Source organism: Danio rerio, chromosome 17, assembly GCF_052040795.2.
Source record: "Danio rerio strain M-AB ecotype USA chromosome 17, GRCz13ab, whole genome shotgun sequence".
Taxonomy (NCBI): Eukaryota; Metazoa; Chordata; class Actinopteri; order Cypriniformes; family Danionidae; genus Danio; species Danio rerio.
In genome coordinates this window covers 31,577,857-31,602,198 of record NC_141037.1, presented here as the reverse complement: position 1 = coordinate 31,602,198, position 24,342 = coordinate 31,577,857, and the positions used below count along the sequence as shown (strand labels likewise).

At 35.1% G+C, this 24,342-nt stretch overlaps 1 protein-coding gene and 2 long non-coding RNA genes across 19 annotated transcripts in view; 2 read left to right on the top strand and 1 right to left on the bottom strand.

Moving 5' to 3' along the window:
- LOC147833110 (uncharacterized) overlaps positions 1-6,386 on the top strand; it is a 142,073-nt gene extending 135,687 nt beyond the window's left edge. For 2 of the 6 annotated variants that reach the window (XR_015513517.1, XR_015513525.1), the window contains exon 7: positions 4,391-6,386. This is a non-coding gene — a long non-coding RNA (uncharacterized LOC147833110). Of the gene's footprint in view, positions 1-230; positions 4,339-4,390 lie in introns of those variants that run through there. The other 4 variants (XR_015513513.1, XR_015513522.1, XR_015513514.1 and 1 more) reach the window with 3 other exon arrangements.
- spata17 (spermatogenesis associated 17) overlaps positions 1-19,697 on the bottom strand; it is a 67,602-nt gene extending 47,905 nt beyond the window's left edge. For 3 of the 10 annotated variants that reach the window (XR_015512840.1, XM_087289673.1, XM_087289672.1), the window contains exons 1-6: positions 19,506-19,605; positions 19,194-19,283; positions 17,147-17,228; positions 16,716-16,806; positions 13,687-13,737; positions 6,965-7,068 (exon numbers count right to left, since the gene is read on the bottom strand). Coding sequence is in view for 8 of the 10 variants with exons in the window: in XM_087289673.1 (XP_087145799.1) it covers positions 6,965-7,068; positions 13,687-13,722 (140 nt within the window). In the remaining 2 variants the exon portion in view is untranslated. 10 annotated transcript variants of the gene reach the window in all.
- The window catches only part of LOC147839960 (uncharacterized), a 136,841-nt gene continuing 132,150 nt past the window's right edge, over positions 19,652-24,342 (top strand). For 2 of the 3 annotated variants that reach the window (XR_015513511.1, XR_015513510.1), the window contains exons 1-2: positions 19,652-19,725; positions 20,197-20,515. This is a non-coding gene — a long non-coding RNA (uncharacterized LOC147839960). Of the gene's footprint in view, positions 19,726-20,196; positions 21,349-21,432; positions 21,707-21,873; positions 22,068-24,342 lie in introns of those variants that run through there. The other variant, XR_015513512.1, reaches the window with a different exon arrangement.

Here is a 24,342-nt window from a genome sequence, read left to right as displayed (position 1 = left end):
ATGTTCAGACTATTAAAAATGTTTAAAGTGATTGATAATAATACATATTCTTAATAATAGGAATTAATTTGCATCATTTTTAAACTCTGCACACCTGTAGCTGCTTAATTAGGCCTACGACGCTATTTTTTAATACTGGTTAAAAAATAGCGTCGTAAGGTGGTACTTGGAGAGACAATTTTTTTCTAAGGTGGTACTTGGTGAAAAAAGTTTGAGAACCACTGGCTTAGAGCATAGTTATCTTGCTCTGTATGCTGAACTTTAAAAAACACCTCACATCATTCTCACTGCAAACGTTGAGAGATAAATAAAAATGCAGAGTCCTCTTGGTTGTGAGTGTGTTTTCTGTTGTGGCCCGAGTTTGCAATGTTCAAACGCTTTCTGACCAAACACCATTTTCTTTCGCTTGGCATCACATTGTCTGTGTGACCTTTGCTAACCTATATCTCTCGCTTATTATTAATTGCACTGTAGTGGACAAAAGCCAAATAGATTTGTAACCGTGGAAGGGGATCTCGATCTGTGTCTAAGAGAAGGCTTGGGTAACACACAAACCTCATTAGTGTTGATGGGCCAGTGGGGAGACACGGGAGCAGCTAACACAGATGACCTTTGTGTGTCCTCACACAACACACAGCACCCTGCGCCCATTGAATTGCATCCTCTTATTGTAGAATCCACCAGGTGCTAATCACCCTTACCTATCAACAGCAAGGCATCCATTCAAAAACACAAGTCATTTACAGGTGACTTTAGTCTAGCCTGTTAGTTACAGTACATTAAAGGGCTAGTTCATCATTTACTTGTGTCATTCCAGACACATAGAATTTATCTTCTGAACAAATGAAAATATTTTTTGATCTAATATAAGACATTTATTTCCCCTCATTGAAAGTGTAAAACATTTAATATACACTGTAAAACGCAGTAGCCAACTTTATCAAATAACATGAGTGTAGTTAACTCAAAATTGGCTGAAAGTTAATTCTACTTATTTAAAAAAAGTTTTGAACTCAGACTTGAAGCTATTGAGTAAATTAAATGACTCATTACTTTAACTTAAATGGAATACATATTACTTTTATCACACCAAGCAATATAGCAATTAAAAGACTTCTAATAGACACTAAAACTTGACAGCTTGACTAAAAAAATTGAATCTGAATGAATATCTAATATGCATATACACTGTAAAACCCCAAAAGTTACGGTAACTTAAACAATTTGAGGAAACTGATTGCAACAAACCATTTAAGTTCAAAAACTAATCCCAATGAATACTGTGAATTTAATACTATTATTCTTGGATTTAATCTAGATTAATCAAGATTAAAATGGCTCATTTGCATTCTGCCGAAGACATCCAGAATAGGTGGTGCATTAGACCAGGGACTCATCTCCTGTTTCCAAAATGCATCACAAACTGCTTGAGAAACTGATCTACTATGATAATTAGGGATGAAAATAAATGATGTTCAAAAAGATGTACTTTATTTAGTTAAACATGAATTTTGAACAGTAGGCTTACAAAACAGCGATTTTTGATCACCTCAGTCTGACTAAAGTTATAACTGAACTAAACAGAGATAGAATTAAGAGATGTGGAGTATGCATACATTGGCATTATTGAAGTAAACAACGCGATCAAACAATTACCGTTGTCCAGACATTTTATGCAACCCATCATTATGCTACCAACACTGTATTTGAATGATTCTGGTCAGGGATTAGGTAGGTTAGGTCATTATTACAGCTTCTTATCACACTAACCCACATTAAAATTTACACTTGTAGCAAATTCTGAGGGGTAGCAAATTGCATCATCAAAATGTGCTACATACTTTTTAAATGGGAGGTACAATCTGACAAGGTAGTACAAATCGACAGAACACCATCATGTAGGACTTTTTGCCATATTTTCTGACAAGATCCACACACACAGCTGTCAGTAAAGAACCGCACACACACACACACACACACACACAAACACACACACACACATCGCAAAATGCAGAATTTTTTTTTCTTTCTATTTAGCGTGTGCTAACACTCTCACCAGTCCTTACTCCTTATTTGCGTCTAATACCCTAGTTTGTCACAAAGGCATGAATGAAATGTTCATGAGTTAAAGTAAAACTGCCGAACTGCAGTTAAAGTCAGGCATACTGTTGATTTGATTCAGAAGGGTGGTTTTTTGTCAGACGGCTCACCGGTCAGGTATACATCCGTGCTAAAATATCAAGGTGAAAGTTATCATAGCTTGAATAGAACAGACCCAGCTTCCCAACCAACTTTGAGAATAGATTAACTGCAATATTTTTTATTATCGCACGATAACGCAGCACGTTAACTCCGATAACGGCCCACCACTACTTAATAGATTTCAGTAAACAAAGCAATTTTAGCACTGTAAAACCCAATAAATGAAGAGAACTCAAAACAATCGAGTACTGTAAAACCCATTAAGTTAAGGCAACTCAAACCATTTGAGGAAACCGATTGAACCATTTGAGTTAAAAACTAATCTATTCGAGTACTGTGAATTTATTCCATTTAAGTTAAAGCAATGAGGTATTTAATTAACTCAATACCTTCAACACTGAGTTCAAAACTCTTAAACTAATGCTCAAATATGCAGACACAACAATTTCTGTATTTTATGATTCATAGGTGTTTTCAGTTTATTAACGGTTGTGAATTGCATCAATGGATCTTGATATCTGCTCTGAAATCTACAGTTTAATGAAGTCACTTTTATTGACATTATAGTCAAATGAAATAATATAATTTAGAGAAATATATCTGTAAAATAAAAGAAAAAGTACTGGCAGTTTATTAAAAGGTTTTATTTTTACCATAATATACAACACCAACCCAGACAATATATCATTTTGAACTATATATTAAAAGTCACTTTTTTAAACTTTTCATTTAAAGTCAAGTGCTATTTTGGGGTACCCACCTGAATTTTGCCCACCCAAACTCTATGCAGAGTTTAAGACATTGTTGAAAGAATGATCAAGGTCCCATAATGCAATTAAAATGTATAAATAAATGGGATTTTTTTCTAAGAAATAGTAAAATTATGAATCACAAAATACAGGAAACTGCTACTTTATATAATATTTTTTTTACAGTGTGGACAGACCTCACATGTGTAGTAATTGATTACTGTGTGTTTGTGGACTAGTCCAATTTTAGACTATTTTTAGGCATATTAGATTTTAGCTGACAGCCCAAATGTAGCCTTGTCTTAGCCAAGCTGTCTATTTTTATTTGTCTATTAGACTTCTTTTTAAAACAAACAAATGTTTGCTGCAATGTGTTTTAGTCGCCACATGAATCAAGCTGGTATGGTTGAGCTCAATATGTGTTAACCGATCAATATAAATAAAAATAAATACAAGACAGAATTATATCTAGTATAATAGTATAGTATATCTAGACATTTTTTTTCGTCAGAAGACTTAAACCACTTGATTCTTATGGATTCAAATGGATTTTAACAATGATTTGAACATTTTGGCTGAATAGATTTTCAATAGAGGGATGAAAAAAGGTCACATTTAATTAGACTTGTGTTCCCAAGATGAAAAAAGGGCGTATGTTTACAACAACATAAAGGTGAGTATAAATGATGGCAGAATTTAAATTTTGTGGTTTGTAGTTTTATGTATACATTCTCAAATTACTGTAGTTTAAAAAAAGCCGCCGGACCAGCAAAAAGCCACCTACTAAAATTGTCAAAAAAGTAAACAGCATATGATTAATTAGCAAAAGTTAAATGCTTTTAAGGTGGAAAACATCAAGATCAATTTGCCCATTAAATGGGATTTGGTACACTTCTCTGTAATGAATGCAGTAATTTGTGTGATTAAGCATATGCATAGCGTGGGCTGTGTTTTTTGGAGTTTTGCTTTGATAAAAGACCTGCCCTAAATAATATGAAATGTTTATAAAGAAAAAAAAATTAATAAGGCCTGCAGTTAAGGAGTGAGTTTCACAGATGTCCTTGAAAGGGACACGAGAGCAGGGAAAAAAGTAGCCTGAGCAATGGGAGTCCATAAATTCCCCCTGCGCTTCCAAAGAGTTAAAGATTTGCCATGCTCAAACATTACAGAGAGAAATTTATCTGATTATGGCAGTAATAATTACCCAGCTGTTTATTACAGATAGAGAAATAATTCATGCAGGCAATAGGCCATGGTGGCAATGACACTCCACATTTAGTAAATATGCAAGCCGCTCAGTTCTAATTACTCAAGCCCAGAGGAAGCCCTTATTAAGTGCTGGAACTTTAAGTGTCTTCTTGACAAGTGATAAATTGTTACATTGCACAAACTCTTGCTTTGGAATTGCTGCGCTGAACCCGGGTCTTGACTTCATTAAGGTATGCAGAGAAGGACAACTGAATGAAGATGGACACCGGAACATACCGTGCCTCGCCGTCAAGCTAGAGCTAATGAAACGACACGGATGGTTTTGCATGGGGAGGAGGGGAGGGATCCTTCACCGCTGGCAGGGAGAGAGAATGGGATTTGAGGGCTGTTCTGACACCGGTATCGCTGGCCTTCTATCATTGGCATGCCGTGCTGGACTGCTTGTGCTAAATGGGAACCATTAGGAAAATTTTGAATAATTTATTCAGGCGCTGAAGCTGTTCGGATTAAAATCCTGGCACTGAGACCTTTGAGGGGTGACTAATCAGTCAGTGGGTGATCCCGAGCCCAACGTGGAACAGATTGTCAGAATCAGTGCGGTGATCTTTCACTTCACATCTTTGACTGATTCATCATGACCTCAGAAGCGTAACACAAACAACTAATTAATGCACTAACCCACAGCATCTACTGATGGAAAGACAGTGAGAGTCAAAGGAAAAGGACAGACAAACAAAAAAAAAAAAAAGTGGAAAACACTGCTGGACAGATATCACTGAAAATTTTAAGCAAATCGTACTTGACAGTTCAACACTAACCTGGGGTACGTTTCCGAAAACCATCTTTAGTCAACTAAGGTCGTAAGTTGCATCGTTACAAACATAGTTTGTTAATTTGGCATTTCCAAAATCTGTCATTCCAATGAACATTCGCAAACTACATTGCAAACTTATACGATTACAACTACACCTCTAGAGCTGTAGTCATAGTTCCTGGCTTTGTTCTTTTCCCAGTTATCCCCACTATGCCCTAATCCTTTAAAACATTCTAACAATTAAACTTGGAATGATAAATAAAGCAGTAAATTCATCTTGTAAGATGTTAACAGTGTAATTCAGCAAAATCTTTTTTTTTTTTTCTTATTTCATAATCTCTGTGTGTGCACGCATACAGTACATGTGTGTGTCTTTGAAATATCAGGACACAAATTTGCCCACAGACATGGGTATGATGACACAACTATTAAAAGATGACTTGTGTCCATGTCCCCACTTTCAAAACACTTAAAATCACCTAGAATTCCTTTTTTTGTTTTATTTTTTAATTTAGGGATAGGGTTAATGGTAGACTGTGTTACTCTCTTTATATTAAGATTGTCAATCAATAATCACATTAAGTAGGGTATATGCTTGGGCTGCACGATATTGGAAAAATCTGATATTGCGATATTTTATTTTTCTATGATAATAATAATAATATACCCTTTATTTTACCAGGAAAGACACTCTTTTACAAGATCATCCTGGCCAAGATTAGTACTAAAATACTGCAATATAAATACAGTGTCACAAGATAGTTGGATAGCACTATTTGACGGTTTTCTGAGGAGTCTAACAGTATTCAGGTACAGTAATTGAATAAATCACAAAGTAAAAAATGCTTTACTTAGTTTGCTTTAACTCATTTCTAGTCCAAGTATTTATATCCAAATATCAAATAACTTAACTCAAGTAAAAATATTGTTTAGTTTTTTTTTTTTCTTAAAACAACCAAAATATCTGTCAGTTTGTTAAATGAAATAATCTTGCTTTATTTTTTCAAAAGTAAAAAATAAATTCCATATAAATGCAGTGATTAAATACAATTCTGTAGCTCCTGGTCAATTATAATCCAGACTTAACATTGAATATCTTTGTGATGTGACTAATGCGAATGTGCACATTGTGATATCGATGCTGAAACCATATATTGTGCAGCCCTATATATGCTGAATAACTGATGTTATCCCCATTTTTGCACCATGTTTTTAAGCTAAATATGCATTCTTTTAAAACTCTTCAATATAGAAATTGTATTGACATTTTTACACACTGTTAGATAACAGCATTTGCATGTCCTACATTGCTTATATCTACATTGCTTAAGCACTTCTATCATGCATTAAATCTTTGGATTTAACTGAAAAATAAATAAATACATTAAAAAAAATAAAGTTTCCATCAATGCAATACTGTAGATGATGGCCCAGTGTTTTATGGAGAAATGCAATGTGTTAACGTGATTCATAGGTGAGAAACCCCATTAAAAGAGAACGTTCCCACTTAAAGAGAGGCTGGAGCAGGGTGATTGAGGGAGTGTGCGGGGTGTTGGGAGTCACTGATCCAAGGAGCACTTAACAGATTTACATTTAATTTTAGCAAGACCCTTAAGATATTTTCCCACAAAATGTATTGGTCACATTAAAAAAGTGACTTCGGTTTTATCAAAAGTAAAAGATGGCATCTTCTTTCTGCCCCTGAAGGATTTTTTTAATATAAATGTGGGGGCACGCACAAATCAGAGGCTAATTTTGAATTTCATAAAGTTATTCATTTTCAGGTTACCAGAGGCAATTTATGCATGACATGCTGCTAATATATATGTCTCAAACATGCCGTTTAAGGCATGACATTCCTTTGTCTTTGCAAGAATTTTAGACAGTGGTCATTTGTGAACACAGTATAATGTAATGCACATCATCTAAAAAAGGATTACTTTATTTTGCAGAGATTTGATTTATAAAAATTAATAATTTTAACTCTCACCTGATGTGCTCATTCTTCCTTGTCAGTCCCTCCAAATACCTTTTGCGTGCATAATAATTGTGTACATACTTCCTCACATAAAAGCCCCGCCATCTCTGCTGGATCTGCAAACGAAAGAGGGCTTTTGATTAGCCATACATGTACCTGATTATTATTATTGTTGTTTTTTATTATTATTTTTTCGTGCACTTTTTTGCCGCATAATTATTTTTATTATTGTGTTTTTGCCTTATTATTACACTCTATGGCTAATAAAGACTAGGAAAAAATACTTAGAAGTTACATTTGCAAAAAGACAACTCAAAGTCAGAGAAAATTAAAGATGTCCCTTTCACTGTAGAGCTTGCAGTCATTGTCAGGCCATGAAGAATGAGAGTGTTAGCTAGTGCCACCATGACAGCACCACTAAGGGCCCAAAACAAAAAGGACAGATGTCCTTCAGGCTAATTAGGTGCTTAAAACAATAGCAGGTTTAAAAAAATAATACGCCAAAAACTAAACAAAACAAGAATTGCCATTGATCAGTAGTCAATAGATAATTTTAAATAAAGTAATTGCAAGCTTGGATTCTGAGTTCTTTGTGACCTCCTAGACTAGTAAAATCAATGATGCATATTGCTCAATTAGGTCTAATACAAATCAGGCCTCCCTTGTAAACACTGATTTCTATTAAATGGCGAACACATCGGCTTTTGGTAAAAGAGTGTGATAAACAATTTATAGGATAAAGGAAATGACTAAAAAGAAGTGCAACACTAAAGCTTCAATACTGTTTGTTTTCAGTGTTAATGGACAAGGGTTATGAGGAACAAAAACCTTATTTTATTCTCTTATCATACTCTGTGTGAAGTCTCTCTATTTTTGAATATTTTTTATAAATATTGGATTTCAGAAAAAAGTACAAAACTTAACAGCAGAACATATTTAGTACAGAAAACTATTCAATGCGGTATCTATCTATCTATCTATCTATCTATCTATCTATCTATCTATCTATCTATCTATCTATCTATCTATCTATCTATCTGTCTGTCTGTCTGTCTGTCTGTCTGTCTGTCTGTCTGTCTGTCTGTCTGTCTGTCTGTCTGTCTGTCTGTCTGTCTGTCTGTCTGTCTGTCTGTCTGTCTGTCTATCTATCTATTCATTTTCCTTTGGCTTAGTCCCTTATTTATTAAGGGTCACCACAGCAGAATGAACATCCCTGTCTTTATCTATCAGTCTTAGTACATACAACTTGCAGAATCAAATGCTATTAACTAAAAATAATTACGGGGGACCATACATTAACTGGGGCCATTTTGTATACTGAAGACAAAAATCACCTCATCTTAGAAAGCCAGTCAGTACAACAACAACAACAACAACAAAAAAAAACAATCCTTATTTCCTTTCGCTTTTTCTTGTTCACTTAGTTTTTGAAAAAGTCAGCTGCACTGACCTAAAATTATTTGTCAGTAATTCAAAAAACATTTAGTTGGGTTAACATAAGATTATTAGTTTTCTGGAGATATGTGAACTACTTGTAACAAAACTTTTTAAGTTTTGCCAACTGAACATTCTTTATTTTGACGGGAATAATTTAAGGACGGGAAATCTGCCTTGCGCTGCGGCGCATGGTCTAAAAGGGTTGAGTTTATTTTCTTAATGAGTTATAGGTGTGTTTTGAGAATAAACCAATTAGAGTCTCATCTCCCATTCCCTTTAAGAGTCAGCTGCGTCGCGCCAAGAGCGCACTCGCTATTTACAGGACGCAAAGTAAGTCTAAGTGAAAAAAAATGAGCATTTCACAAGCAAACAGTTAACAGTTAACAGTTTTTTAACAGAAAACTGTTAAACAGAGCATCTACTGCGTGAGAATGAGAGATAATGGATCACTTTCACATTCGCTCTAGGATAAGGAAACCTTTACGCACAGACATCAATTAGTCTATAAATAAATACTTTTGTTTGTTAAGCGCAAATATTCGTTTCAAAACTATTTCTAAATTCAGTTCTAATTTCCAGCAAACGAATAAACAAATAATAATAACAAAATGTGCTCAAAAACCTGAGTTAAATCCTAAAACACATGCTGTGCCCCATATGGTCTAAAACCTGACAGGTGGGAAAATCTAAGATTGTTTTTAATAAAACAAATATAAATATGGATATAATAAATAATACTGCTAATAATAATAACATTATACAAAAGCAAATTGTTATGAATGAACTGAAAAAGCCTCCCGAGATGAAGAAAACATAAAAGCAGTGATTTTTCATATTTATGTAGGCTAGAAAACAATATGTTTTGTAATATTTAAATCCTTTATATTTATATCCTATATCTATTCTTATTATATCCTTTATATATCCTTAATATTTACATTTTTTCATATGTAAAGATATTTGCCTATTGCTCTCTTGTGCACATTAAGCAGTGCGTAAGCGAGGCGCAACTCTGCGCCGGAGTTTGGACCGGGTTAGTTTTGGTCTAATGAAAAACCTATTATAGTTTCTCAAAATAGCAACGCGCCAGCGGTCCGCCTCAGAACGCCTTCCTTTTTAGAACAGAACGCCTATGGGCGCACAAATGAGCGCTAATGCATTTGCAATTTAAACAGCGTAACGCAACGCCTCAAAACGACTCTTGCGCCAAACTGAAACTACCAAAAGACTACTGCGCCGCACCTTGCGCCGCACCTTGCGCCACACTGCGCCGGGTGTATGATAGGGCCCTTTATCTGCAGAACTGGAATGCCTGAAGTTGAGTAAAAAAAGGGACAGTAGAGAGTATAGACAGGGAAGTGTGAAGAGAGGGGAAGGATCGGCATAGGGCTTTGAGGCGGGAATTGAACTCGGGTCACCATGAACACCAGAGTGCCAAGTGTCAACGCACTAACCATTACACCATTGCTGCTGACATGCTCAACATTTGAAAACATCAGTTACACTGACCAAAAATATCTGAAGTTTTGTGAACAAAAAACTCTTTTGGAAATAGGTACTAAGAAATAATACATTATTAGAACAAACAAATATAGTTTGATTGAAAAAAACAAACAGGAAGGCTGCTTCACATGTGAAGCAATAAAAAGCATTTTTCCCTGTTCGTCCAGCCATGTTTTGATCCTTGTCTTGTTTACTGTTATTGTTGTTTTACCACCTGTCCTGTTTTTATTCTGTCTAATAAATGTTTTGTTATCATTTGTCTCTGTTTTAGTTTTTTTACTCAATGGAACTATGTTTGTTTGTTCTGATAATGTATTATCTATATTCTCTACCATACAGTCGTATTCATTAAAGGTCAAATAAAAAATGTTGAGTACATGAGAGAAACGAAAGTAAATAAGTTTTTTTGCTCACTCAACTTTAGGCATTCCAGTTTTGTTACACTTTTTTTTGTTACAAGTAGTTCACCTCTCCAGAAAACGAATAATCTTATGTTAACCCAACTAAATGTTTTTTGTATTACTGACAAATAATTTTAGGTCCGTGCAACTGATGTTTTCAAAAGTTGAGTGAACAAGAAAAAGTGAAAGGAAATAAGATCAATGTTTTTTTTTTTTGTACTGACTAAATTTTTTTTTTTTACAGTTTATAAGAACTCAAGTGACATTTATTAGTAAACAATCATCATGCATACTTTCCCATAGAGCTTTCTAAACTCAAAAAGAACTATTGCTAGTCCATTTCTTTATTCAACACACCCAGTCTGTGCTTGAAACAGATCCTTCAGAGAATGTTTTCACAGTCTGTCTTTCTTTTTTCCCCCCTTCGCCAGATTTTTACATTACCGGTGCTTCCCGGACATAGCACTCTATTTTTTACAAGACCTATAAAAGCTGCCTGTCCTGTTGAGCAGCTTCTGTTTGGTTCTAAGTGGTGACAGGACCTTTAGTCTCATATTTTGTGACCCTAGAGAAGAGGTCAAGCTTCATGTTTCAAATTAGACTCTCATAACAGAAGTGGGAGCAAAGAATACAGGGTGGGCCTGAGATTTAACACAGAAGATTTGCTTATAAATCCCTTCCTCAGTTCACATTTCGTGTGATGTCCAATCATCACAGTACAAATATGCAACCCTCCGTAGAAATGCAGCATTCTTTAATATGCTATGAAATTTTGTACGAGTTATAAAATTCTTTAAAAGTTTCACCTCAGGGAAAAACATCTGTAAAACTAAAGTTTCTATGCATAGCAATAGCTCTATAAAAGTGCCAATGTATCACTCAAATAGAAACGTGTTTGATTTATAGGCTGTGAAAGAGCAGGCTGGATGGATATTGCTAGCTTTATGTTTACAACGTTATGCCTCATAAAAGATGAGAAAATATCATGGTAAATTCTTTAATATTTGACCAAATATTTAACTTGATTTTATATGCCATTGTAAATAAAAAAGGGGCGACATGGTGGCTTAGTGGTTAGCACTGTCACCTCACAGCAAGAAAGTCGCTGGTTCCTGGCTGGGTCAGTTGTCATTTCTGTGTGGAGTTTGCATGTACTCCCCATGTTGACGTGGGTTTCCTCCAGGTGCTCTGGTTATTTTTCCCAGACATGTGCTATAGGTGAATTGAATGAACTAAATTCGCTGTAGTGTATGTGTGTGAATGCAAGAGTTTATGGGTGTTTGCCAGGGCTGGGTTGCCACTGGAAGGCATCCGCTGTGTACAACATATGCTGGATAAGTTGGCAGTTTATTCCCCAGATGAATAAAGGGACTACGCCGAAGAAAAATGAATGAATGAATGAATGAATGAATGAATGAATGAATGAATGAATGAATAAATGAACGAATGAATAAACATAATATTTAAAGTAAATAAATAAATATACCATGGTTCAAAAGTGTTTTTCAATGTTTTATGAGATGTCTTTAATTTATTAACAATAAAAACAGAAGCACTGTGAAACGATTTTTAATTCAAATAATTCTAATGCATTTGGTCACACTTTATTTTAATGGTCTGTATGTTGAATTTAAGTTACATTGCATCTACATGCCAACTAATTCTCATTAGATTAAAAGTAGACTGTAAGGTTGGGGTTAGGGTAAGTTGACATGTTCATGCAAAGTTTCTTATAGTGAGTTAAATATCTGTTAAAGGAGCAGTATCAACAGATATTAAGCAGAAACTCTACTAATACTCAAGTGTTACCATGCATTTTACAGAATGAAGTATTCTTTACTTTTTACATATGCGATGCAACTTCAATGCAAGTAAAGATCTTCATACAATAAAGCAAATTTATTAGTGACCAAGTTATGACTAACAGAACAAGCACATTTTCACAGAATTTCTTTATATATATATATATATATATATATATATATATATATATATATATATATATATATATATATATATATATATAATTATTTTTTTTCCTCTGGAGAAACTCTTATTTCTTCTTTCATTTAATACTCTACTCGTATTCTGAAACTACTAAAATATGATGTACTGTCAACATGGCAATGACAAATATTAAAGTAAAAATTTGCAAAAGACTTTATTTTGATGGTCCCTATTGCACATTTGTTTGACTAAAATTTGCTTCGCATCTACATGCCAATTACTTCTCATTTAAGTATTAGTAGAATTTCTGCTTAATATCTGCTGATACTGCTCCTTAAACATTTTACGGATACTTAAAAAACTTTGCAACTACATGTCAACTTAAACTAAACCTAACCTCAACCTTACAGTCTACTTACAGTATAATCTATTGAGAATTAGTTGGCATGTAGATGCATTGCAATTTTAATTCAACAAAATGGTTTAAAGAGACCATCAAAATAAAGTGATACCTAAATTTGTTATTAAAAATATTTTGCTTAAAATTTTTTTTAAATATATTTTCTATAATAAACAATCATTATTATAATATTTCACAGTGGGCTTATAATTTTGCCCTCAAAAATAATATATTTTTATATTAAGTCAAAAAATATTTTTATATAAATTTCAAAATGCCTTAAATATTAAATAACATATAAATACATTAGTTATATATGTATATAGTTAAAGTCAGAATTATTAGCCACCCTTAGAATTTTCTTTTCTTTTTAAAATATTTCCTAAATGATGTTTAACAGAGCAAGAAAATTTTCATGTCTTGTAGTATTTTTTCTAATGGAGAAAGTCTTATTTGTTTTATTTTGGCTAGAATAAAAGCAGTTTTTAATTAAAAAAAAAACATTTTAAGGTCAACATTATTAGCTCCTTTAAGCATTTTTTTAATTAATTTATTTTTTGTCTACAGAACAAACCACTGTTTTACAATAACTACCTCATTACCATATCCTGGATAGTTAACCTAATTAACCTAGTTAAGCCATTAAATGTCACTTTAAGCTGTATAAAAATGCTTTGAAAAATTATCAAGTGAAATATTATTTACTGTCATCATGGCAAAGATAAAAGAAATCAGTTATTAGAAAGTGAGTTATTAAAACTATTATGTTTAGAAATGTGTTGAGAAACACATTTTGACAACCTTTTGGGGAAATTAGGGGAAAAAATAAACAGGGGGGCTAATAATTCAGGAAGCTAATTATTAATAATTCTGACTTCAACTATATATTTAAATTTAGTCATATTTAAATGTTTATGCACCATGGTCCCTTTCACATTTCGGCATGGTTATCTCACACACCAGCAATATCTGTTTACAGATTTCATCCAAATCAAATGTGTGACCCACTGACTTTTCCCTCTCCAAACAGCAAGAGAAATATTTACCTTGACAGCCATCTTATTGTAGAAATTCATCTTCATGATAAAATATGCTGTCTGTGAAGAGAGGGAGATAGCATTACATTGTGACTGGGCCCTCTGATGTTTTCCCAACATGCGAGGAATAAAATCCTCTTTATACATAATACATAAAAGTCATGGAGACGCAGCAGCAGATAAGAGGGTGGAGTGGCAAGTCATACTTTGTATCGAAGGGAAGTGCCTGTTCTTAATACATAATGCAGACGTGGCAGGGAAAATCTATGGAAGTCACACTGGTAACTAATGGAGATGTATGAAGGTAAAATGCTCTTCGCTGAGTTTGATAATCAATGGAACGCCGCTGAGGATGGGCCGACTAAACATGGTGAGGAATATTCACAAGACAATTGATTCACTCACTGGGAGCTTAAGTTAAAAAAAACATGATATTGCTGCTCTACTTGATAATAAAGACATGCACAATTTTCAATTGTTAGTAACAAGAATTAAAATAAAGACCATGTACAGCTTCCTTTGTTTAATCCACTTCAAAAAATGCTTTTCTTACCTAGATTTGTTGTCTTGATTTTAGTACAAATATCTAAAAACCCTTAAATCAAGAAGAATTTTCTAGACAAGCAAAACATATTGTCTTGTTTTAAGAAATAATATTACAAAATAAAGTAAGTTTTTCCTTAAAACAAGTAAAATAATCTGCCAATGGGGTAAGCAAAATAATCTTATGTCAAAAGGAAAAACAAGATTGTTTTGCTTATACCCCACTGGCAAATTATTTAGCTTGTTTTAGTGAAAAACCTACGGAACCCCGGAAGGGACGTAGTGGAGGAGAAAAAAATTGGCTTGGTGAAAAAAAAATAATGGGTGAAAGAAAAAAATGGGTGGGAGGAAAATATATATTTCTAAGTTTTTGCGTTCTCTCGCAAAGTTTTGCGTTCCCTCGCAAAGATGTTTTGCGTTCCCTCGCAAAGTTTTGCGTTCCCTCGCAAAGATGTTTTGCGTTCTCTTGCAAAACTGTTTCTCCACAAACACTTCCTGTTCACTGCACTCACGTAAACCCTCTCGTTGTTGCCGAAATCCTCCCGTATTTTACCATTCTACCCCCACTTTCTTTACATTACTGTGCGTCGATCGTCGACTTTCATATGCTACCTCTGAACCAGTGAATGCATGTAAGCGCTGACTGACAGACGCGGTCCATACAATAAACTGATCCCAGATCAGCGTCTGTACACGCCATTTACAGAGGAGCGGGTGTATGTTTAAACAGACAAATACACTAATAATATGAAACATCTCCGTCCTGCATGTTTTATTTTAAGTAGCTTATTTTCTCTTAAATGAGCACAAACATTTTCTAAAGTAATGGAATGCTTTCATTATAGATCTGTGCATTTTTACAGAGCCACCTCTGTTATCAAACAAAACAAAACAAAACATGAGATTCATTTGCTGCTCACTTGTTTGATAACAGAAGTGTCCCAAAATGGTGCGTACAGACGCTGATCTGGGATCAGTTTATTGTCGAGCGCGTCTGTCAGTCAGCGCTTAAACATGCATTCACTGGTTCAGAGGTTGCAAAGTGAAAGGCGACGATCAGCGCACAGTAATGAGAAGAAAGTGGGGTAGAATGGTAAAATATGGGAGAATTTCAGCAAAAACGTGTTTACATGAGTGAAGTGAACAGGAAGTGTTTGTAGAGAAACAGTTTTGCGAGAGAACGCAAAACATCTTTGCGAGATAACGCAAAACTTTGCGAGGGAACGCAAAACATCTTTGCGAGGGAACGCAAAACTTTGCGAGAGAACGCAAAAACTTAGAAATACATATTTTCCTCCCACCCATTTTTTTTTCTTTCACCCATTTTTTTTCACCCAGCCAATTTTTTTCTCGTCCACTAAAACAAGACAATATGTTTTGCTTGCCTAGAAAATGCTTCTTGATATAAGAATTATTTTAGATATTTGGACTAAAAAAAAGACAAAAAATCTGAGTACGAAAAGTATTTTTGAAGTGTAGAGAACAAATTTTATATTAGTACTGGATTTAAGTTCTCTTTTAAATTCAATTATCATTTAAATTACTCAGACTTTCCACATTAATCTTAACTGGAAATCTTGAAAAATATAAAAAATGAATGATAAATCATTTTAGGAAGAAAGAATTTCCCAAAGGAACTGAACTAAACTTTAGGTGTGTCCCAAATTACATACTTATGTACTATTTTATGCCATTTTGTAGTATAAATAGTGTAAATAATGTATTCAAACTGAAAAGTCTAAAATAATAAGTGCACTTTAATTACCCGAATGATGCACTTATTCAACCGGTAAAATGAAGTGTGGAATGATGGACACTTCACACACTCAATGGCCGCAGCTTTGCTCACGCAGCGGAAGGGGCAGAGCTTTTGGGTATTATACCACCTCCCGATGGTGAATGCGGTTATACTTATGGCAGGTATTATTTCAGGGGTGTCCAAACTCAGACCTGGAGGGCCAGTGTCCTGAAGAGTTTATCTCCAACCCTAATCAAACCCACCTGAACCAGCTAATCAAACTCTTACTAGATATACTAGAAACCTCCTAGCAGGTGTGTTGAGGCAAGTTGTAGCTAAACTTTGCAGGACACCGGCCCTCCAGTGTTTGGACACCCCTGTATTATTTGGTACTTTGGTCATTTATCTTACTAATTTGGCAACTGTCAAACATCATCAGGGAAACCATTTGAATTTCCGCTTAGTAAAAAAAACTGTAGTGTTCCATTTGGGACAACACTGCAGACATATATGCTGTTGAGTGTGTAAGTCAGGGGTGGCCAACCCTGTTCCTGGAGAGCCACCTTCCAGCCGATTTCAGTTGCAACCCATATCAAACACACCTGAACCAATTAATTAGGACCTGAACACCACGTCATAATTACAGGCAGGTGTGTTTGATATGGGTTGCAACTAAAATCTGCAGGAAGGTGGCTCTCCAGGAACAGGGTTGGCCACCCCTAGTGTAAGTGCATAAGTAGTGTATAGTGGGGCGCACCTTTTAACTGTGAAAGCTGCACTGAAGCAGTTCCAATTTACTAGAACTTCATCTATGTTTAGTGGCTTTGACACAATCTACAATCTAAGTGCTATAGAAATAGAAAGAGGAAGAGATAAAACATTATTAAAATGAATGAAAATACGACAAAACAAACAAACAAAACTTCTAATGTAAAATCTATCACCATGAAATCTATTATGGTTAATTGTAAATATAAAATTTAAGATACGATAAATATTAAAATAAGTCAAATTAACAGCATCGTAGACAAGATAAAAGCATTCCATTGGAAATCAATAACAGTTGTTAAATTACAACTTAATTACTACTTTACGTAGATGCATGTAAGACACGGCATGCTTGTTAACTGCTACATGTTAATGAGGGTTATCATAACATAATCAATATTACATGTATCCACAACTTACCTTTACCCTTTGTCTGAAAAGTGCCCGAGCAGTGAAACCACGCCATGTTTTTTGTATTAAAATTGCGTTTTTATGCAGATGTCTGAAAAAAATAAAAGAACACTCTGTGATTATACCTCTACACTTTCAAACGTTTAACATCCTTCCTCAAAAAAAAAGCTTTTTTTATCCTACCAATCCGTGGTAAGTTTTCCTCAGACAACTGTACATTTGCATTCATCATTAACCACCCTCTAAATGCATGTCTATAGCAACTCTGAACTCAACATGGCCATCAATTTCCAAAAGGCCATTTATAACTCCAAAAAATCAATGCGTATAGGGACGGTGGCAACCCTGGAGCTGCACTCAAGAAGCCTAGATTGAGCTTAATTAGCCACTTAACACATTGATCAATTAACTAAAGTAATCTAAATTAACCTACTGTCTGGGAGTTTGTCTGCTCACTGCACAGAAATATGTTGAGGTTACACACTGTAGCGCCCTGCGCACTGGCTATTTCTTGCATTTAAAGACCAAATGCATTTGATTTAGGCTTTAGTGACCACTTACAGGTAAATGCTGAGAATATAGAATTAACACATCCGTCTACCCTATATAATATATAAGTGGTATGGAGTGAAGCTGTGGTCACTCATTGCTTCAGTGGCTTTAGTTCATGACATTGTTTTCCCAAAGGCTTTTTAAAAAAAAGTCATGTAGATGGGCTTTTATTGCTTTAAGAAGTGAATTATAACAATCTAAACATTATTAAATTTGACAAAAATACATAACGTAAAAGACTACTTTAAAGAGATTGTTCAGGCCATTCAAGAGTTGACTTTTTTTCTACTGGCATCTGATATAAACAAAATAATTTAAAACAATTTTATAAACTGCCTTTGCCAGTGTTCCAGAGGATGGTAAGTATGAATCATTGGCTGATAACATTTGGTTGCAACTTCTTAATGTACAGTGTAGCATCCAGGATAAGGTACATTATTTTTTTCCCTTCATTGACAGGACAGTGGAGATTGACAGACAGGAAAGTATGGGGAGCAGAGATAGGGGAAGGATCAGCAAAGGACCCTGAGCTAGGAAACGAACTCAGGTTGCCGCAAGCACCTGGATTGTATGTCGACCCACTAACCACTAGGCCATTGGCGTCAACATAAAGTACATTCTTATGTATAATACAGCAGGTGGACTCTCAATCACTCCATTGTAAACAGACAGTAAATAACGTACATTATTTTATAAAATTCAGTTTCTTAACACATTGAATGTTTTCTTTAACTTAAATGCATTGTTAGGAGCTAGTGGAATTCATTCTGTTCTCCCTGTATGTTTATTTAATTTTTTTGACTCTCAGTGCTAGTAGTTTTTGACTGGATGGTCATACATTAACAGCAATTTTACATGTTTGACTGAACTATCCCATTAAATGTCTAATAACAGATTTTTTTTAAATAAAAAATATTTATAAATATAACATTATTGATATAAATATTTATAATGATGCAGTATTGCATTTATTGCAAATATGCACACACATTACTTTTTATGGCAGTTATTTATTTATTTGTATTTGACAAGTCGTTACCTTGGAATTATAAGGTTCTATCTGCGTCAATAATACAAAAATGACAAGATAGAACCTTGTAATTCTAAGGCAACAAAGTTTTTTTTTTTTTTTTTTTTTCAGAAATGAGCAATGTTTCTTTTTGAATGCTGCTGGTAAACGTTGCTGCCGGTACAGCAAGTCTGTCTTTTAACAGTTAGGTTACAGTATTTTCAAAAATTAAGTACATGATTGAAACAACTTAAAAAATATAATCAAAACAAAATGAAATGCATTCAAATAATTAATTAAAACAGGAGGCCTTGATTATATGTGAAAAGTATGCAACACTACAGAGGTTATTACCAAGACTAATTCTAAAACAGGACTGTCACTTATTTCAATACAAAAAAAGTTTAAATATTAATGCTGAAACTTGCCAAATTGATAGTTTAACTTAAGATGTATTGACAGATGGAAAAAGAGATCTCAAAAGTTTTGTCTTACCTGAGGTACGCTCTCACCTGACAGCCCCTGAACCAGCTCTGAATCCTGACCGCTGCCTCATTCTCTTTCTGTCGGTTTTCCTCCGCAATCCTGTATCATGATATGCTTTCACTGAGTTTACCGAGTTATTACAGTGTTATTCTTATCATCATATAATCATATACATATATTGTATATGTGTTTTGCTATTCTTGTTGAAAACAGTATAGTGAAGAACGAACTTGTAGAGAATAAACGTTGAGATATGGGTTATTTTTACTTATATAACGTTAAAACATTATAGCTTAAGAATACTTCGCATTATTTCATTACCTGTTTCTGATGAAATGTTGCTCTTTGATGAGATCAACCTGACGGTAAAGTTTCACAAGTCTCGCCATCATTCCGGAAGTTTGAAGGTGTCCATGACAACAGAAACTCTCGTGTGCGCGAGGGGAGAGCTAGGCACCGGCTTGCGCAGTTGAGGAAGTGTAGTGCACGCGTCTGTTCAAATCAGCGATCACATGCGAAACTCAGCTCTGTTCGATGTTTGGTAAACATACTTTTCCTCAACAGCGTTTTTAAGTTTAACCAAAGATACAAAATGTTAATACGTTTGGTCTTAAATAACAAACTTGTGCTACATGTTCTTCCTGTTTTTGTTTATTTCCTGTCAGACATCCGAATAAATTGTTTTAGCTTATAATATACATTTACTTTGTAATTAAGTGCTTTACTTATGGTTATGTTTTATAGTATTTAACTTTTCCATAAAATGTACAGGCTTTTAATTTGTGTTTATTTCATTTGTTTGTTGGTTTATTAATGTTTTTATTATTATTTATTTTTGTCCGTAATATATTTGAAAATTATAGTGTTCAGTTCTGTAAATAAATAACCACTTCATAAATGTGTCCTGCGAAGGAGATCCTGTTTTTTTCTTTACTACTTTGAAACATGATTCCTAACAGATCTTTTGAGATAAAGACAATATCATCTTTTCACTACTTCTCTCTGTTCTCAGATATTCTGTCTGGATGTGATACAGGCAAGATACAAGACGTCCTGCGAGTTCCCGGCAATACAGATAACCGCTGACAGACGCCAGCCAATTTGCTGTCCCGCCGCACCAGAGCAAGGCACTAGAAATATGGGCTGAGGAGTGACCCTTTGGCTGTGTCGCCCATCCATCCGAACCTGGTGGTGGGCTGGCCACCGTGGTAATTGCCTGCGAAACAGTGTTTTGACAAGCCAGACGGGTGTAAGCCATCATTCTAGCAGCACGGTGATGAGGTGTCACCTGGAGAGAGCTGTTGAGAGCCCACATGTTTACATGCAGCCAGGTGACCCAGTTTTGCCCTGCATCAGACCACCACTGCATTCTTCACTTTGGTTTCAATTCTCTGAATCACACTTTACTGATTTTGTTTGTCAGTGCTGAAGGCAGGTTCTAGGGGAGATTCATAGTCTATACTATAAAGCTCTTTATAATTTGATTTGCTTTAATACCTAATCTTGAGACTCATGAAAGATTACCCAAAGATAAAAAACAAACAAACAAACTATTCAGAGTGCTAATAGGGATTTTACGCCACAGACTTGTGTATTGTGTTAAACAGGTGATTTCAGGTAAGGTTTTTGTATGTGCTTTGATTCGGTTAAAAGTCACTTTTTATGTTGGATAAAAGTGATAGCACTCTTGAAGTTCAGTGGTTTAAAGTTATTTATATATATTGTATTTATATCATCTGTCGCATGCCTAAAAAAATCTTCATCAATTAAATAGTTCAGTCCATTCATTGTGACCGAAAGCCTTGCCTGGCTATAAACATTTGTACTTGCATACCTCTGCGCACCCTGTTTAGGGGTTATCCCCTTGCATCGTAACGTTTTCTGAATGGTGAATGAGACGTGAGGAAATCCCACTCTTCTCATCCTGTTGTTTGAGTATTTGGTCTACTTGTGCCCAATTTTATCTTTTAGAGGAGTTGTGGACAGTCATTGTCCAGGGAGGGCAGGGTGTTTGGCTTTTTAAAGCTAGCTTGCTATTACTAGCCTCTCCCAAATCACCTACCTTAACTTTAAAGGTAGAATATGTATAATTCAGAAACACTTTTTTTAATCGATAAATAAGACAAAGAAGTGCACTGCGGCCGGCGATTCATTGCTCTTGTTTGCACTCATGTGTAACCTTATATTCTTATAGCAGTTGCTCTTCATTGCTTAAAAAGAGTGAAAAAAGTAGGACATTTCTTTGCAGTGATATTCTAATAACGAACACGATTTCATTTAGTATAATCTAGATGCTGATGAAAGCATTGTTTTGATTAGTATGTGCTGAGCCTTTTCTGGACAATGTCAAGATGACAGTGGTGAAAAAATAGCAGTAAAGAAAGCATTTGATCATAATGATGAGAATATATTTGCACAAGCAAGTAGCTGACAGCATAAATTTTTTTAGATAAAATATCACAGTTTCACGGTATTGTGATCACTGCTCTAAAATATGTTCTTTTTAAAAGTCTAAGTCAAAGGTGTCAAATCCAGTTCCTAGAGGGCTGCAGCTCTGTGCAGTTTAGTTCCAACCACAATTAAACACACCTTATCAAACTAACTGAGTTTTTCAGTTTTGTTTGAAACCTACTGGTAAGTGTATTGATGCTGGGTCGGAACTAAAGTGTGCAGAGCTGTGGCCCTCAAGGAACTAGATTTGGCACCAGTGGTCTGGGTTAAAAAAAACAAAAAACTTTTTCCCCCATTGAACAAAATAAATTTTATTTTAGGAAACATTTCTAATATTTTGGAACAGGAAACATGTCAGGCTAAATAATGAACATAAATCATTGACTTCTGCTCTCTTCATTAGTTTCAAAAACATTGATTTCTTTACAACACAAAAAAAACAGAAAACTTTTACACATTCCTTTTTAAAGTTTTTTTAAACCTCGACTTTTCCAATCTTCAATAATCCTTGAAACCAGTTAACGTCCCATGCATACAAGCAATTCGCCAGCATCATGTAAACACTGGATAATGCTGGATAATTCAAATTACTGTCATGATATTTTGATTATTATTGACCATATTGATTGTCCTTTCTAGCTGTTTAAACATTGTCAAATAAGAGATTAGTACATCAAAATTTATATAGCACCTTATAGGACATCTTGCTTAAGATGCATTCAAAGAAGCACCCGAACAAGCATAACTTAAATAAGATGTGCAAAGTGTATGCAGATAGTTTTTTCTTCTTCTCACACTCACATTTGGCTAAAGTTTTTATTAAAAGTCCAAACATATCGCAGTTAATGAATCATGTAGGATGATACCAGTTTTCTACATGTGACTTTCAGCATAAATCCTATTAATATGCTTCTGCTAAGCAAAATAGTGAAATGCCTCATTCAAAATCAAATACTGTAATTTGATTGAAAATCCACCACACATTTTTCTTTATCCTCACAATGCTGCGACCATGTAATTGCAATGATGGCCGTTACTGCTTCTGGATGATATCACCTTCCCCCCTCTCCCTTTGTTTCCCTTAAAGGATAAAGGTGTGACTGTTCCGGTGCAAGAGAAAATCATATTTTTATTAGCTGGCCTTTATCTGGGGAAAAAGGTAATGAATTGAGTATTGTGTAAGATGGTTTAATCTGCAGGTGTTCTATCATTATTTGCAGTGTGGTTCCACTGAGACAGCGGTAATCCATTAAGAAGGGGGCTGATCCTGCGAGGGGTTTGATGAAGTTGAGGCTCCTCTGCCCCATGCAGAAGGGCGTTTAGTGCTGCCGGCCCCACAGCTAGTGTGCAGGGATATATCACCTGCGTACTCACTGTTTCATCATCGCTCTCTCTTTCTCTGCTCACCAAACAATCCTTAGCGTATCCGACTGAGTGACCAATAGCAAGGCAAACTCTTTTTTTCTTTTTGTCTTAAAACACAATAAAGAAGACTCTATTATGCATGGCGAACAGCTAAAAACTCATTAAGTTTCCACTCTATATGACTTCATTAAAAGCGTGCACTAGCATGCACGATGGAATTATATCGTGCAAGCTATAAGTACAGCATCTATGCCTGCTGCTTATTATTCATCATCAGGTAATTCATGTTATTTTCCATCCTCCTTCTGTTTTGCATTTCCTTTCTTCCCTCTTCATCTTCTACCGTTCTCTCTGGCAGACGTAATATCAGCTAGAGGAGTGCACTGTTTCATGTCCCGAAGAAAGGCTTAGCTCACGTTTGATTGAGGTCTCTTCCATCTCACACAGGCGCCGTGTTTGTGGATACGGTGCCAGAGAAGCAGATGCAAGGGCCTATTTGATGGCAGCAAATAATAAAACGTATCATTTGCGTTTGCAGTTTCTCCTCCACTGTATCAGGCGCACAGATGCTGCGGCGCAGTTTTATTTGCCAAAAATCATATGGACTGTAGTTAATGGAATAGGGAGTGTTTGCCATCCAATTTTGAAGAGAAAATAAATCAAGCCATGTTCCTTTCTGTTATCTGGCTTTGGCTGTGAACATTCACCGTAAGCACAAACTTGCTTCTTTTTATCGCTTTACCATTCATCTGTCGGTTAGCCCTTCATCTCTCTATTGAGTTGGACTGTTTTTGTTTTGCGGCTGTTGTGTTGTTGTCATATAGGAATTGCCTAGAGGCCATGAAAAAACCCAATTTAAATCCTCTTGGGCAATGTTACACCGTAGTCGCATTTCTGTGGTGTTTACTTCCACTCTAAAATTCGTTTCGTATGAGAGGAACGTAGCGTAGCACTTGAAACATTTGCAAAAAGTAGAACAGCTCTGCATTGCCAAGATTAAGCGAGACTTTGATTTCTGGAGCTCACCGGTGGCAGAATTATTACGCTGTTGTTAATAATGGCGTTTTGAGAGTAAATAAGACTACAAGTCTCCTGGGATGTACTTGTCACAGTGTTGTTTGGGTTTGTGAATTTTATTGTCATACAAATCCTCTTGCATGCGCTTTTCTTTTGTCTGCCGTGTACTGTATTTACACTCGCTGAAACATAAAATGACATTTCCTTCCTGCGGGGAGCATCTTTTGATGATAAAAACATGACAGTGCATCTATTCAAACATTGCTCCGTAGTGTGATCGGTAATCAAATGTGATAACTTTAGTTGTGACTTTGGTTTTGATTAT